Genomic DNA, 16,955 nt, shown 5'->3' on the forward strand with positions numbered 1-16,955 from the left:
GAACGCGTGGTATGCAGGTTGTTTCGGAGCAGATATTAAGACGAAAAGAGTATAAATTGCGGTGAAAGAATGCAATAACAGAGGCGTCAAAGGAGATAATTGCGCGCACATTTTCTCAAGCCAATCTGCTTTCCATAATTCGCTGTGTCGTGAAGTATTTCGTGCACGAATTAATTATTACAAAATTGAAATAGGTACCGGGAAATACTTTCTAATTAATTATCATCCAAGCTATGAATAAAAAGTTGTAAATTGAGAGATAAAAGGAGGAGATTTCAACAGTGTATCGTGTCTAAAAATATTACATTAAGATAATCGTTGTAATTACGCATTTATTCAGAGATAATACTAAAAAGAATGTAATAAAGGCAATAAAAAGATAAACGGAAACAAAAATCCAACTGCAGTTCGCATTATGCTGCTCAAAGACGAATCTATCTCCATGAAACATTTATTTCACGGTCTTCTGAGATTTACTTGCCATATATATTTGGAAACTTTTCTCTTGAGTGCGTCGACTCATGAATTATTAAACAAACTGCCCCTTTACCATTCTTATAAATTATAAATAAATACTCACTTTTACTATTAAACCAAAGTAATACCACGAAAACTCCTATTAAACTATCTTCAAAACATCGCTAATTTAATAAATATTTAGTTGCGATTATCATATCAGCTACTTTCAAAGTCGAAGGCATAAATCGGTTTACAGACTGCACATTCGAAAAAATTACATTCAAACACGCCTTTCTATTTTCAAAGCAAAACAGTTTTTTTAATTCTGAAATTACCATTAAATTATTCTCAAAATTGCTTTTTCCATTTTTGAAACTAGCATTAAACTCAAAACGTCGTTAACATAATACATTTTCCAAGATTTAAACTATGTCTAGACGATGCACGTTCTTATAAATTATAATACATTCGAATACCTATTTTTATCTTTAAACTAAAACAGCCAAAAAATCAAAGAAGAAAATATTGTTTCTTAATTTAAAAATCTAATTTAGAATTTAATCTTAAGCGAAATTATTTTTAATAAAATTATTGCAGAAGGAGATAACATAGAAGAAATCGCCACTAAACTACCTTTGAAGCACTGCTATTGTAACAAATAAAATAAGTATTTTTCGTAATAAATTTTTCCAAAATGATAGCCACGATTTGATCTGAAGGATGCACGAAGGAGATGAAGGAAAAGAACGACAATCCTTATTTGTTATTAACCGTTATTATTGTTATTGTTACTGTCAATATTACTGCTTGTTACTTGTTCCTATCATTATCGTTAGTCTGGCATCCGGCGCGAATAACAATATAGTGCACGGAAGTCAAAGGTCAACAGACGACCCACGACTTCGAGGATCATGTCGCGACGAACGGCACGAGCTCAAGAGAGAATAATAAATGCTCGATCACCATTCGTCCTGATCGCTCAGGGCCATCGATGTTTTTCCATAGAAAAATCCACGACCTCCTTGAATCTATCGTATAAAAGTGAGGCAAACGAAACCATCGAAATGAAAAGCACACAAGAGGTGTAGCTTCGCCATTATAATATAATTTCAGAAGAATAAATTTTATTCCTTTTCCTCTTTCGATTCTGATGTTAATTGAGAGAGATACAATATGGCAGTGAACATTATAACAACAATAATTGTAAATTTAGGAAGGTTTATAAGATTTATGAGAAGATTTATCAGATTTCAATTAACCCTTTCACGCTATGCAATGCCAACAAAAAATGTCGTGCAACATCGTACTTTAGAGACTTATTAATTAATACAAACGATAAACGCACTTGTTTGTAAAATTAATCTGAAATTTTGGTGCGATGTACATTGTTTAAAAAATCATTCCAAAAGATATGTTTCTATTGGAATAAAATTATTATTACTATTCATCAACACAATTTAATGAAATGAAATTTCCAGAGATAAATATCTATCTAAATTACTATCTATGATTATTTTTAACAATTTTTCTATACCATAGGGTGGACAAAATTGTTCCTGAAAGGATTAATTAAACAGAGGAATCTAAAAAATGTTGCTATTTAAGAACAGAAGCTTGGAAAATACACCTAGATCTTTCTATAACGAATCACGTTTTCTAAAGAAATTCTCAACAAAATATCCTAATATGAAATGATCGTCATGAGGTTTATATTTGCTCCCCGTAATTACTACATTTAACGTCTTCACGAAGAATCGTCGAGGACGCTGGACAGCCGCGAATGGTACGATAACGATACGGTCGATTAATTAAATAATTTATTAGTTAACAACGAGCAAATCGACTCAGTACGGATGAAGGGCTGCTAGACCGAGTCTAGGTGGCTCTGCGTAGCTGTGTCGATATCGACCCGGTGTGGGCACAATTTCCAAGGGTGGCCTGGCGCTGTCGCGATCCAGACCTGGGTATCTCTCGTGTTCGGAGAGTTCCTGGTACGTGGTTGCCCTGGCACGCACTTTCTCGCGTATCTCTCGCACGTGTGCACGGTCACGGAAATCTCGAGCCTGTCGACAAAATTTTATGAAATAGAAATAATTGGCGAAAATGAAACAAGACGAGATGATTTAATGAACATACCTATTATAGATGTGATAAAGGTATAAACATTGACGATGTAATGCTAAATTGTATAGAAATATATAAAGTAATAGTAGGCATATGTAAATGTAACAGAAACAATTGGTAAAAGTTAAACAAGTTGATGATTTAATGAACATGCCTATTGTAGAAGCGATAATAAAGGTTTAAGCATCGATGACGTAAGGGTAAATTATGTAAAAATGTATAATAGCAGACATGCATAAATGTAAAAGATGTAATTGGTAGAAGGTGCACGAGTACATCTACAATTTAATGAAGATATTGTAGAAGTAGTAGTGAAGTGCAGTTACGTAGAAATGTATAATATAATCATAGACGTGCATAACATACCTACATATAACAGACGTAATTGATAGAAGACACATACGACTATAGTCTAGTGAAAATGTTGTAGAAGTGGTAGTGAAACTCAGTGGTATGAAAATGTGCAACGTAATAAGGCATGCACAGAATACATAAATGTAACAGATGTAATTGGTAGGTGATGCGTTTATCGATGATAAAATATTGTTCAAATAGTAACAGGTTGACGACATAATGTCACATTGTGTAGAAATGCAAAACATAATTCGATCTTTTCCAATAATAAAAATAATTGGTAAATAGAAGAAGTTAATGGTTTAATTCAATGCAAAATGAGAACCTTGACAGCTCAGATTGTGAAGAATTGTATGTTAATAATGTAACGATTACTACAATATATAATATAAGATGTTGGAATTTAATAAAACAAAGCACTGAATACTTCAATGTCGGTATAAAGTAGAAACTTGTAGCTGTAGTAATACATATAGAATTGAAAGTGATTAACGGAGTATAATACTACACGTTTCTTAAAAAAGACATCAACTTGTCAATGAGTGACTGGCAATGACATTCTTCGCTATGGAAGTTCACGTTTTTCTTTTCACCCTACAAGCACAAACAGTGCTACGAGATAGGCTTGTACTAGAGAGCAGCATTATTTGCAGTAAAATTCACAAGCAAACGACATAGTAGAAGAAGCAAGAAATCACGCAACTCCTTATCCACAGGACAAGCAATTAGCATTTCCATGCAAGATCACCAATAGTGGTCATAGAAAGTGCAAACCCAAATAAGAAAGTTTCAGACGACACTTGGAATCATGCAGTCGTAAAATCGAGAATCTTGAAATACATTTGTAAATCGAATCTAGAAAATATGAATATGAAGATTGCAGGAGAAAAATATGACAAACATAATTTTGTTGATTTTCTAATTTTAATGTCATTTTGTGATCAAAGAATAGTATGACATAGTTGAAAATGAATACCACCCCTTAGATCCAATATAAAAATACTAAAAGTAAGCAGTATTTTTTAAATTACGAAGGGGATATGTGTACCTACAGCACCTAATCAAAGAAAAAGATAATTTTGGTAACATACACGATAACATATTGAATTTAAAAATCTTCTTTTATCTTAGAAAGAAGAATGTAACTTATCGTGTTCTTCTCCTGTAATCTTCGTATGTGAAACGAAAAATGTTGCATATTATGTCAATCCCCTATGATCTTCATATATTATAAACAAAACATATTATGGAAATAATTCCAGATGATCTCTGACGATGAGATGACAATAACGAGTTTCAGGAATTTTTCGTGGCAGGAAACTCGAGGAACGGTCGAAGAGGAGGGCGTGGAATCAATGACCCTTACTTCTCTCGGATCAGCGACGTTCCTTTGATCTCGGAAGTCTCTTCCAACGGTTGGGTTTTCGTAGAAGCTTCTCGGCCGAGGCCTCGAGACCTCTTGCTCCGGTGGGCGTTCCATCGCGTAATGATGGGTTCGCGGCCGTGGTCGGGCCCTGTAAGAAATATCGTTCTCTCGTTCCGATACCTCCGAATGATTCCGTCTGATCAGGTGTTCGTGGCCAGTCGTTGAACTGTTGCTTGCCGAATGCTGACGAGTAGATTGGTCCTCGTGGCTCTGCCTCGCTGACTCGACCCTATTACATATAAAAATTCGTCACATATCAGAAAACATTAGATGATGATTAACATAAGTAGATCTTACCAAGTTTACTTTTATTTTCTTCGATAACAGATCTTTTAAACTCTTTGTTTTTTTAATTCCTTGAAGGAAACCGATATATGTTTATACGTACGTAAACGTTTAATTTAAACATGATTGCAAAAGATATTGTGATCGTAAATAATTCCAAGGAAAATTTAATTTTTCTTATTTTCAAGATAATAGATGTTGGAATTTAACATTCTTAATAATACTGCACTTTTAACCTGTTAGTATTTTTCTAACAACATGACTTAGCAACTTACTTATTTGCTTTCCATATGAATAATAAGAAATATACAGGAGCTCCGACTTCAAAGCAAATTTTATTGCAATCAGAACTTATCTTCATTGAATCGGAAGTAGAATTCGTGCAACAGGTCGCACTCGGTATTCTAAAGAGATGCAGATCGCATAGTCAGACACGCAACACACTCATAGTGTCATAAACAGGCAGCAAACGTGCAGGGAAATTTTCACGTGACACTACGGATCTGTTGATCCGTAATCAAAGTCATGATGCTGATCATCTCCATAAATTAAAAAGTACAGAGAAGTGAGAATTTTCTAAATTTATTTTAGAATTTTTCGCTATTCTTGTGGCGACTAATGATCTTATGGGAATAAAACATTTGTTTCTTGAATATTAATTGTACATTTATGTAATGAAATGAACAAATTAATAGAAAGTGGAGCTTATCAGGATCATTCGCAAGTTTTAATATTTCCACATTGATGGAAATTTTTAGCCTATTCTATTAATTCAGAGGCTAAATCATCGAATCTATTTAAATCAAATGGACAAGGTATCTGGAATTTTCTAGACACGTTTGGGAGAGCTCACAGAGTTATATCACTATGTGCCACTTCCGAATTTGTTCCACTTGCCATGTGCTACTTCTGGCAGTCACTTGTAAAATAAATCGATAGGGACGTTCATCAATTTCCCTGAACATCCTACAACGAACTTAAACTACAAACTAATAAATAGAATCCTAGATGAGTCACTTAGGAATCAAATTGACATACTATCCAATACATCCAATTTTCAACAATTTCTCAATACAGAATATATATATGTGTGTGTGTGTGTTTGTATGATTAATAGACTGCAGATATTTATTGAAATTCATATTTTTATGAAATATAAACAGTGATTTGTTTCATCCAGTAAATAGTATAATATATACTTATAGAAAATATCATGTTCTTTAAAGCAACCTGTGCACTGCAAATGTTTGCAAGGTAATGAATTTTCCATAGATGAGCAAACATCCGTAGTCTAGCCGTTTAATAAACTGCGAGTATTTATCTAAATTTTATAGCTTCAATGAAAGAAATAAAACCTAAGCAGATATTTCTTTCGCCTATAAAATATTACGATAAATACTCCACATTAAACATTTTATATGTTATTTGCATTCCGTTCAATTTTCATACTTACAAACCTCTCATAAATTTTCAAAAAAAAGTCCGCAGTCTAGTGATTAATGTCAAACCTTTCGAAAGCTAATGCTTTAACCTCGATAGAATTGAATTGTTTTATTTCTATTTAACTCGAATAGCCGTCGAGTGAAACGATAATTTTCATAGAAATAAAGTTAGTAGGAAGTCGAGCAACACCATTGAAATATATTCTTCGTGCTCTGAATGAGAAGTTCGTTGGCTGGCATCAATGGACCGAGCTCGCATATAGATGTATGTTATCTATGAGACAATCGTCGACTTTTCAGCTGCTATTTGCTCTGGAATCGCTATCCAGCTGGTCGGGCAGCTTTTACTTGAGATTGACACCGGTGATTGCTGGCCCAAAACGAATGCCACCGGAGGAAAAGCAAAGACAACCGCGTGGCCTTTTAAAACTAGTCTTTCTGGTCTGGGCACGGGAGAAAATGAGAAGAGGCCGGTCGAATCGGTTCCTCACAATGGAATCGGTGCAGATTCTTTAGATTAGAAAACGAATACGTCGAACTCGTTAAGATCCACGTTTGCCATAATGGCATTTGTGGTACTGAAAGCTGTTTCCAATTGATTCTGATCGCTATATATATGTGTGTACCTTGACTTTTTACTTTTTATTAGTGGTACATCGTGTCTTTCTCAATTTCCAAGCTCTCTGTCAATAGTATCTTTAAGAAAAAGAAGTATTTATGATTTTAAGATGTTTTAGAGACATAAAGATATTACAGGTATTTCAGTGATGGTATCTGGGTTATGTCATCTGTATTTCATAACAAGGAGTAGAACTGTCTTTTCACTGTCTTTTTCTTCATCTTTTCTTTTTAGTTATGGATAGCTTTAGCGCTTGTCAAACCAATGTAAATCTTCCTGATTTGCACGTCAACCACGCAGAAACTAATTTTAGTAACTTTATCGAGAAGATGTATTGATCTTATTTTTCAAAGGTCAAGCACCAATAATACATGTACTGTGTACACAAACGAAGAAATGTGTAAAAGACAGAATTGATTCGGTTGACTTCTAAGCGACTCATACATAAAACGAAATAGTTTTAACTGATAATATTAATTAAGAAGAATATCTGTACTTTTTAACGCTCCATTACATATTTCCTCTATTTAACTAAGGAAATTTAATTAAAGGTAAAGATCAAAGGTTTGACTGCAGATAAAAAAATGAAGATAAAGAGTAGGAAAGTGGCGAAGAGAAGAAAGATCACGAAAATAGAGCCATACCTATGAGCAGGATGGCTGTCAACATCTCTCTGCCTTGAAAGGACAGGTCTAGAGATAGCCTCTCTCTCCATAGCTCGAAACATCTCCTTAGCATCCTGGAATCTTTCTCTAGGGCTCGTCACTTCACCAGGATTCATCCTCGGTTGATACTGAGGGCTAGGCGATCGTTGCCTAAACTCTGGTGCTCTACGACTTCTATTACAACTTGGTGAAACACCTCTGTTCACTTGACTGGGCAATCTTTCAGGACTTCTCGGTAATCTTGGCAGCGTTAGACTCGTCCCAGTCGTTTCCGTCTCTGGCAAATAATCATTCTCTTCTGCTGGCACTCCCCAGTCGTCGTCTGAAATAAATCACAAATGATTAACATTCCCTTTTTCTTATATAGCAAGCTTATTTACAATCAATCTTCTATACGCAAAACATAATAACTTTGTAAATAAATTAAAGAGACTATATTCTTGTACAGTTTTTATACAGATTACATTTTTATGAATGAATTATACGTTATACCAAACATTTTGAAATTTCACCAACATTATACTGTACACGCTACTGGATTATGATGATTACAGCTAAGGATAATAATAGTGATTGAACAAGCTTTTCTCCTTTTGATGTATCTTATACGCACACATCCCTTATATCGTACAGGTGCGTTTCAAATGAGTCTATCGCTACAGGAAATGATTGACATCATTTCGAGGATTAATCACTGCGCCATGAATCCTTCGTTCTACAAAGTAGAAAGCTACGATTGAACAATGGATCAGCTAAAAACACGAGGATAAAAGAAGAAGAAGAATCGAGAGAGTCCTCGGTAAGAGTCTCAATTTCTCTTTTATCAAGCAACCTGTCGCTTGGCCAAGAAAAGGGAGAAGAAACAGAAGAAAAAGATCAACGTGTGTCTCTTTCTCAGATCTGTTCGAAGAGGTCAGGAAGGTTTGAAAAGAAGCTGGAAAAGACACGAAGGCAACGTGTGACGTCGAGACGAGGCCGAAAGAGGAGGCAGGCTAACAGCTGCCTCAGGCTGTGGGCCGAGAATGCGGAACTTTATTCCGCTGTTGTGTGTGACCTCCCACGAGGTCGATTTGCACGCGAATTCATCAACAGTCGGTGGATTGGTACACGTTCATATCGATCCTCGTCATTATCTTTCGATACACGATGACGTTTATTAACCTTTTTTTTTTATATCTTTGTCTCGCTTTACTTTCACCAAAAAAAACTCAATCCAACTCAATCTTATATTTTTCTAACGTTAAAAAATATCTTCATCATATAACAAAAGTCTTATGGATATGCATGATTAAAATGATTCCCTGTTTCAATTTCATGTCATACACCTTCTTAGGACATTTCAAATTCTTTTCGTTTGCTAAAACGAAAGCAGGATTGAAATATATAAGTAAAAATTCGAGGATCGTAGCAGGGTTAATATTAAAAAAAAACATCTTTAGTGTAAAATTTAAATGAAAAAATTTGACGCGTGTCGATAACAATTCTCTTGTAGTTTTCTTAAATTTAAGAAACTGTCTAACGATACAGAAGTACGATTCGGTCGAAAATGATCAAAGGGCATAACAGAACACAGGTTAAATAAGAAAGGACGCGAGAAGGCGAACGTTCATGGAAATCAGCCTTTCGAGAGCTAACGTTTTGCGCAATACACCGTGCAGACGCGAATGCCGCACCAGGTAAAAGTTAAAAGGCAAAGAGCCTGAGATTCTTCTGAATATCATCGACGATCCTTGGGATCCTGAGAAGAGGTTTCAACTATAGTTCTACCCGTTCTATAGGCTTGATTGCTTTTTCTCGGTCGTTCTGGTGTTCATGAGTAATTGAATGAGAAAGTGGATTGTCTTTAGAGAAAAAAGGGATTAGATTTTATATTGAAATTGAGTGGATAGGAAATGTTGTCGATTTGTAAAGCATACTAAGCACTAATGGTGAGATTGATTAAAAAGAAAGAGTAAAATGATTAATTTATAAAATGAATTAAACGCTGAAAGCAAGGTGGTCGATTTATAAAATGAAATAAAAGTTAATTACTTATTCTTTAATGCTTGAAATTTCTACAGCAATCTAATTTATAACTCTAACATATAATTAACTGTATAATTAGAAGTTTCTTTAGACAAAATGTCCTATATAAAGAACGCTTATTTAACTACAAACCCCTTTGGAAAAATGTTCTACTTAACTTCCTGCACAAAAAATATAATTAATCAATCAGAAACCCCAAACGATGATTACTTAAACGAAAAGTCCATTTTTCATTAGACCAATCGCTAGACCGTGTATTTTTATGTCTACTACTTTACAGGCAGTCTTAAATTAAGAATTTAAGTAGATATTTTATATTTTCTGCAATGTTGCGCCTTTCAGTCTGCCACAAATGCATAAAAATCTGCGATCTACCAATCATCCATTAAAGTCTATATCAAAAGTACACGCGACGAAGTAACACTTTGAGCATAAAGTAGCTACCGAACGTGGCGATAAATTAATCGTCCTAATCGACGGTCGGAATCTGGCAAGCACAAGATAGTTTCGCGCGATGCATCAACGCGCGAGAAACAGCGATACAGGGACCGCGGATCGTGAGCAAAGTGTGCCAGATCGCGAACAAGCGAGAAGCGCCGCTTATATGGAGATACGAACGTGGAAATCGTGATCGAGCCGTGTCCCCGAGACACCTGTTGCGAAACGGGTTCCTTCATGCGGCGTAAAACACCAATGATATAACGAGCCGAACTATTTTCCTAGACAGGCTTCACGTTTCCTTCTTTGTCGTCTTTTGATTTTAACACATTCGCGATAAACGTTTGGGATCACCGTGTGCCCCGTAGAAGTGAAAGATTTAAAGGTTTTAAGGAAGTGAATTGAGAATTCTGTTGTCTTAAGAAATTATTTCATCAAGCATCCACCGTGACGGATAAAGAAAAATTTAGGAAATGGATTTACATTTAATAGGAGCAGTGAACGAATATAATACGCAGATGACTGTTATCAACATGGTAATACATTTTTAGCATAGAAGATACTAGAGCTCATAGTGTAGCAATTTCAAATATCCTTTTATTCGCCACTATATATAATAACGAGGGAAAGTATAAACATTATTTTAAATTAATAGAAGACTCGGTATATGTATGTAAATTAATTTCTTGATCGACAGCGTAGATAGTGATGTGTAGATAATGACACAGTTCTTAATAAAGTTATCTTCATTTCTACTACTGGCGCAAATCTATTTTGTTTTAAAGTAAACTTCCGCGTTTAACAATCTAAAGACGCTTTAGGGACAATTCCCTGGAGCACGAAGTGTACTTTTTGAGTACGATTTGTAAAGATTTCGAGCTCATAGAGAAAGTATTAAAAGGCTGTGTGTATTAAGGTCGTCGTAAAAAGATTAAATGGAGCCGAAAATCCAGGAAAGATTAATAGCGAGTGTCCATAAAAACTGACGTTGGTGAAAAGCGGCTTTAGTCGGTCAGTGGCACGTTCGGCTAGAAAACATCGGTGCTCAATGAAAAATCGCATAATTATCTAAGCAGCTGATGTATGCTCGCTTTAAAGTCGTAAATCTGCCAAATGACTTCCGATCCATTCACAATTTAATTGCATGGGACCAAAAAACAACTGCACAGCACCTGGACAGATTTCAAGCCATAATATTCGAAATTTATTTCTTTCTAGTCATTCGAGCTCCGCAGAATGCAAATTGCACAGGAATAACGAACGACTGTGTCGTATCTCGGAATTAAAATTTCTAATTGGGATTTATGGGTATTCGTTGATACCACGCTCGTTAATACAAATTGGCTGAATTAATTCAAATTAAAAATCACACTTTGATAGTATTTAGTTTCGTAGACTCGCAGAAATACCAATTAAAAAACCTTTCTAATTAATTGAAGTCAGAGAGACCATTCTGCACATTCTAATTTCTAATCGAAGCAATTCAATTCGACGAACTATATAACTAATCTATTTAAAACACTTCGTTTAATGAATTCATTTAATTTAAATTATAAAACACGCTTCATTAACATACTATAGATAGGATTGACAAATGGCAGTGATCGAAGAAACGCTATTTAGAAATCTGCCGAAGAGATCTGATTGAAACATCAGTCAGGAACTTCCTAAAAAACTTAATTCAAAATCCAATTTAAAAACCTCCTAATGTAACATAATCGAAAATCCACTTACAAACCGCCTAAATTAATTTCGTAACTTTTTTCGTAAATTTCAAATGCCAATCTCCCCAACCTCGACACTCTCCATTTTCAAATGCCCATCAAAACAATCTAACGCAACAAACTAAAAAAAAGCCATCTGCCAGTTAACACTCATGATTCCAATCCTGCCTGTCATCGATCAAACATTCTTCTAAGTCCTCTCCGACTCAAACATAATTTACAACACATCGACTGTCTCAACAGTGCAGGTGCTCAGGAGATAACCCTAGTCGGACGACAGACGTCGAATTAGCGGAACAGATACTCTCCGGTTGGAACGCGTGTAGCGATTCCGGTAGCGGCGTCTGGACATCAGGGCCTGGTGTCGAAGCAGCTCGATTTTTGCCCGGTTGCGGCTGCCTGCGGAGCTCGGGGAAGATGTATGCGTGTACCCGTAGGCTGGTACCTGCCGCTGACACGACGTCCTAACGGTATTCCTTCGACTGTAACAGGTGCCCAATACCAACGTCCTCTTCGTACACGTAGTTAAAACACGGAGCTCGGTCAGCACCGACACACGACCACAAAAACAACCTGGTTCCTCTGTCTTCTTCTTCTTCTTCTTGTTTTCTTTTTTTTCTCTCGTGTTTTTTTTCTTCTCTCTTTCATTGGCTTCCTTCGTTCGCGAAATTTATTCGTTTATTCGTTATATAGGTCAGTCGTCCGTTAAAAACGTGTTTCACGGTGAGATGGGGAACGCGGCACGCCTTAACAACGACCGCCGACTGACTTTGAAGTTTCAATCCCTGAGCGAGTGGAGAGGCCCTCTTTAATCCTGTTTTATCGCCGATTAAAGGCAACCTGCGGGAACTTGCCACGTTTCGACCAACGCGACGTTCTTTTTTCTTAGGAATCACGCTTTTGAATATAGGTAGTGTTCCGTCAGGTAATAGCAGGTTTAAGTAGCTTGCGCCGCTATGTGGTCAGACAAGTTTCAGCCATTCCTCTTTATTACCTTTCATTTGTTTTTGATTATCCCAATCTTTTTACCTCGTTTTCGTTTTATGTAAGATGTCCAAGAATCGGATGGGTTAATTTGCTTTTTGTCAATTTTCAGTTATTCTTCTTCCAACCACTCCTGCATAAGTAGGTGTATAAGTAGATTACATAGGCAGATTTTTCGACATTTTTGAAACTCTACTGACAGGTATTTCAAACAAGTACAAATCTGCTATTAAATAGTCCCTCTCCTTTATTATCAAAATATCGTCAAATGACATAAATAACAAACAATCATCTCTTAAAAAACTACAACAAAAATGAATGAGAAATGTACTATCTCGCTACTGCATTCCAAACCTAATCCTGCTACGTTTCTTCGGTCATTATATTTTTATATTTATATTTTTTATTATATTATATTATATTGTATTTTTGTAATTATATTTTTTAACAAATAAAAATATTAATAACAAGTATTGTCGGTTTGGACGAAATATAAATCTCATTGGTACTACATAATTTACTATGATTTACTATGATTTCTTGTTTCAATTCTACGTTAAACGTCTTGAAATATTACGAACTCTTTTTATTTGCCAAAGTGAGTGCAATATTGAAATACAAAAATTCAAGGAGTGTAGGAAGCGTTAATAAATCGAGATGGACGGGATAATGCAAAATTCCGAGAAACGTTTCGAAAATCGAAACTTTCTTCGACGAAGGCGTATTCGTTTAGCGATTCGTCGGGATAAAATTCCAAAAGAGAGACGTCGTCGAGCGATCGAAGTGAAAGCAGACGAGAGGATTGGCGATATTAGAGGCGCGTTTGCATTCAGCTCGAGGAGCAATGACGCGAAGAGAGAAAAATCGAGGAGGGATGACGACGACGACGACGACGACGAGGAACGTACGAAGAAACGATTTTTCGTAGCTCGACGAGAAACTGGGTTACCAGGTCGCCTTCCGCCCGGTTTTCTACGAGCGCCGATAAGATTCGAGGCGGAACATACACGCGCGGCCACCTGTTCAACCCGGTAGAAAGCGTCCAAATTTTTGTCATCGTCACGAATCTCCAACGCAATGTTGCTTCTCTTTTTTTTTTCTTTTTTCGTATTTCAAGTTCGACCACGTTTCTTTCATTGCGCTCGAAATTTCAGAGAAAGTTCACTTTTTACGTGCATCATCCACGTTTTACGAAAGTTTTTTTTAGAATTTTATAGCTTCGGTTTTTAGCTTTGAAGTTTACCGACGTCTCTTTTTCTTCGGGAAGCAACAAAAAAGGCTGGAATAAACTCCTAACACGGTGAATATGAAATAAACGATGATTATATTTACTCTGAATTATCCGATTATATCACATTTGTCTGTGATTTGCTATAATCTATCGAATTGAACATTCATGATATTGTTATGAGAAAGAGAACAGTAAATAGCCAAAATTTTTTATCGAAAATACAAATATTTTTCTTTTAAATTGTTTACTCTCCTAGTATTATGAAATAACATTTCTGTACAAAAATATAATTTCCGTCATTTTATTTGATAAATTATTTGGTCCTGAGGCTAAAACGTATTTCTTTCATCTGAATCTTAACTTAAAAAATATTATATAATATTGTTTATTTCGACAGTTACAGTCTTTGCTTCTACATGAACCATATCTTCGTATAACAGGTTCGTTTTATTTTTATCTATCGAGTGTAAAAATGTTCCTTTCTAATAGTAATGTGATACTAAGAGGAAAAACGATAACAGAAATACATTTATCATGCCTTTTCCTGTAATCTTTATATGTAATTAAAGTTAGCAAAAAGCATGACAAACTTCTTCCAGGATTTAATATCGCGGAAGAGCAACTGCGTCGTGGTTCATCAGTTTTCGTGAAGGAGAAGGATCACGGGATCGTTTCCCGAGCGGGACCAGGAAAACAAGAAGCGGAGACTTTCACTTTCGTGCAGCATCAACCAACAGTACGCGCGATCGTTTAGCGGGCGTAATGGCGCGTTCAGCAAGATCGCCTAATTTCCCAGGAAAACACTTCAACCGCTTTCCACTTGGCAGTTAAACGACAATCGTGTGTAATTGCTCTTGCATTCTTGTTTCTTTACGATGCTATTGAATCTTTTCATTCAAGGGAATGAACGATGGTATTGTGTACGGCTGTGAAAGCTTCTTCTCGGTGAATATTATAAAAAAATATTGGAATTTCAGGTTTCTCGAATGAAAAAATTGGCCAAAATTCAAGGAGAACAATTCTCACGGTGTGGGTTGATCTTTTTATTAAAACGATACAAATATTTACAAAAATACACTGCAATTGCTTTGATAGGTTTTACCAATGTAAACTAGACTCGTTTGAATGGCTACGTGTCGCTGACACCGTGAAGTCACGGTGAACAACGAGTTTACTCGCGCTTTTCATTCACAATAAATTTCACACTTGCTCAGCATGACTATCGAATCGCCGCGAGAACGTAACGCCTCCGTGCTGTCGTAATTTCCCCTCTTTCGCGCTATTTAGCTTGGCGTTTCGTTACGGAATCCGTTTCGATGTTTCGCGTGACATCATTCTCGTGAGTCCCGCGATAAATCCACGACGATAAACTCGAATGAGTTTCGTGGAATGAAATTCGAATGAGTTCCGTGGAATGAAATTCGGAAAGGATGTCAAAATATGAAAGTAAAAATTCAGAGCACACAAATCGCATAGAAGCTTCTATTGGGAAACGAAATAAAAAAATAGAAACCCGAGAAGGAGAAACCGAGGAAAATCTCGGAGGGAAATTCACCACGATAAATCCACCGTAAGTCCGAGTGCATTTCGTGGAATGAAATCCGGAAAGAAGAGGACGATACGAATGAAAGTTCGTGTTGGCACGTCGAAGAATAAAAATAAAAGTTCGACAGGAACGAAAAGAGTGGGAGCTTCTATTGGCAGTCGAAATATAAAAATAGAAATTCCCGTTAGAGAAAACGAGAAGAACGGTGTAATCTTCTTACCGGAGGAAAATCCCGAATACTTTTCGTGGGACGAAATTCGATAAGAATGGAAGCTCGTATTAGGACGTCAAAGAATGAGAATAAAAGTTCGAAGGGAACAAGGAGAATAAAAATTTGTATTGACAGCAGTCGACATATAAAAATAGGAATTTCAGAAGGACAAAAAGAAAAGAATGGAAGCTGGCATGATTGACTTACCGGAGGAAGAATCTCTAGAAGGTCTGGAGGGTCTGGGGCCCAAAGGATGATGACTCTGATAAGGTGGAGGTGTAGCAGCGCTGTCCGAGCCTATTCCACTGCTCGCCGCACTCCTCGTGCCACCTCTGTCAACCGTAGTACTACCGCCTACGATCGTTTGATTCAGACAACGCCTGAATTCTATTCCAGCCAGATTGCCCCGGTGTCGGTGCACCGTATCGTAATCCCGCGGAGGCAGCAAAATCGGACCCACGTCATTGTCCCCTGAGTTGCCTCTGCCTGAAAAGGAATAAGCCGTGTCTCGCGCTCATCTCCCTCGTACCAAGCAGCTTCAACCAAGTTGTCATCGATATTCCTACTTGTACCCATGTTTGTATCTTTTCTTATATCTGTAGTGCCTCAAGGTATTTCAACACTCGGCACAGAAAATTTGTATTTATAGGCATATTATGTGTATTATAGAATATAATGTTTTATTCATATATTTTACAAGATACCATACGAATCTTTAGAAATGTAGCGTAGATTTATAAAATTTCTATGAAAAATAACGAATTGGTCATTTTGACCATTCTGCTAGTTCTAGTGTTAAATTTCACAACTCAAATATAATTGTATTTTTGTCTAATAAAATGAAGTTCTAAATTAGAAATGTATTCACTATCGTCTTTCGAATAGAGATTTTTGTAATTTAAATAATTTAATGGTAGAAATTACTTTTGAAGAAATATTTACCCAGCTTGGCACGCAATTCCGCAGCCAAAGACTCGTATATCGTGGTAGTCTGCACGGTATCGTGTCTAAGTTCGCCACTACCCTCCGATGACTCTGATTCTCTGGTGCTCCTACCGTCGCTACCTAAATTGCTACGAGCTCTGCCTTCCAGCGAGTTCACCCTTGCCAAATTGTCGGTGTGTGATGCCAATGCTTTCAACTGGCCACCCAATAATTCCGCTGTCTCAACCGAGTCGCATCTAAAGTTACAAGAATCAAATCCACGAGTAAGAACAACGTATGTTAGGAAAGTTCTTTTATTAATTTAAAACTTATTAATTTAACTAAGATTAGAATCAAATTTTTAATTAAATTCAATTTTTCAAAATTTGTCAACACTTATGTCAGTGTCTAAAAGCTTTCAATGTCATTCCATAACCATTAATTTATAAATTAACATTCTTCTCTGTCTGTTTATACTTAACGACTAGTTATGACCTA

The 16,955-nt window shown here is 36.3% G+C and overlaps 1 protein-coding gene across 2 annotated transcripts in view; it reads right to left on the minus strand.

The window, feature by feature from the left end:
* Positions 1-1,215: 1,215 nt before the first annotated feature.
* LOC132913888 (uncharacterized) overlaps positions 1,216-16,955 on the minus strand; it is a 40,229-nt gene continuing 24,489 nt past the window's right edge. For both annotated transcript variants that reach the window (XM_060972530.1, XM_060972531.1), the window contains 5 exons: positions 16,476-16,714; positions 15,741-16,019; positions 7,354-7,696; positions 4,304-4,592; positions 1,216-2,522 (listed from right to left, as the gene is read on the minus strand). In XM_060972530.1, coding sequence (XP_060828513.1) covers positions 2,304-2,522; positions 4,304-4,592; positions 7,354-7,696; positions 15,741-16,019; positions 16,476-16,714 — 1,369 coding nt within the window. In that variant the 3' untranslated portion in view covers positions 1,216-2,303. The remainder of the gene's footprint in view (positions 2,523-4,303; positions 4,593-7,353; positions 7,697-15,740; positions 16,020-16,475; positions 16,715-16,955) is intronic.

The sequence above is a fragment of the Bombus pascuorum genome, chromosome 14, assembly GCF_905332965.1.
Source record: "Bombus pascuorum chromosome 14, iyBomPasc1.1, whole genome shotgun sequence".
In the NCBI taxonomy this organism is placed as follows: domain Eukaryota; kingdom Metazoa; phylum Arthropoda; class Insecta; order Hymenoptera; family Apidae; genus Bombus; species Bombus pascuorum.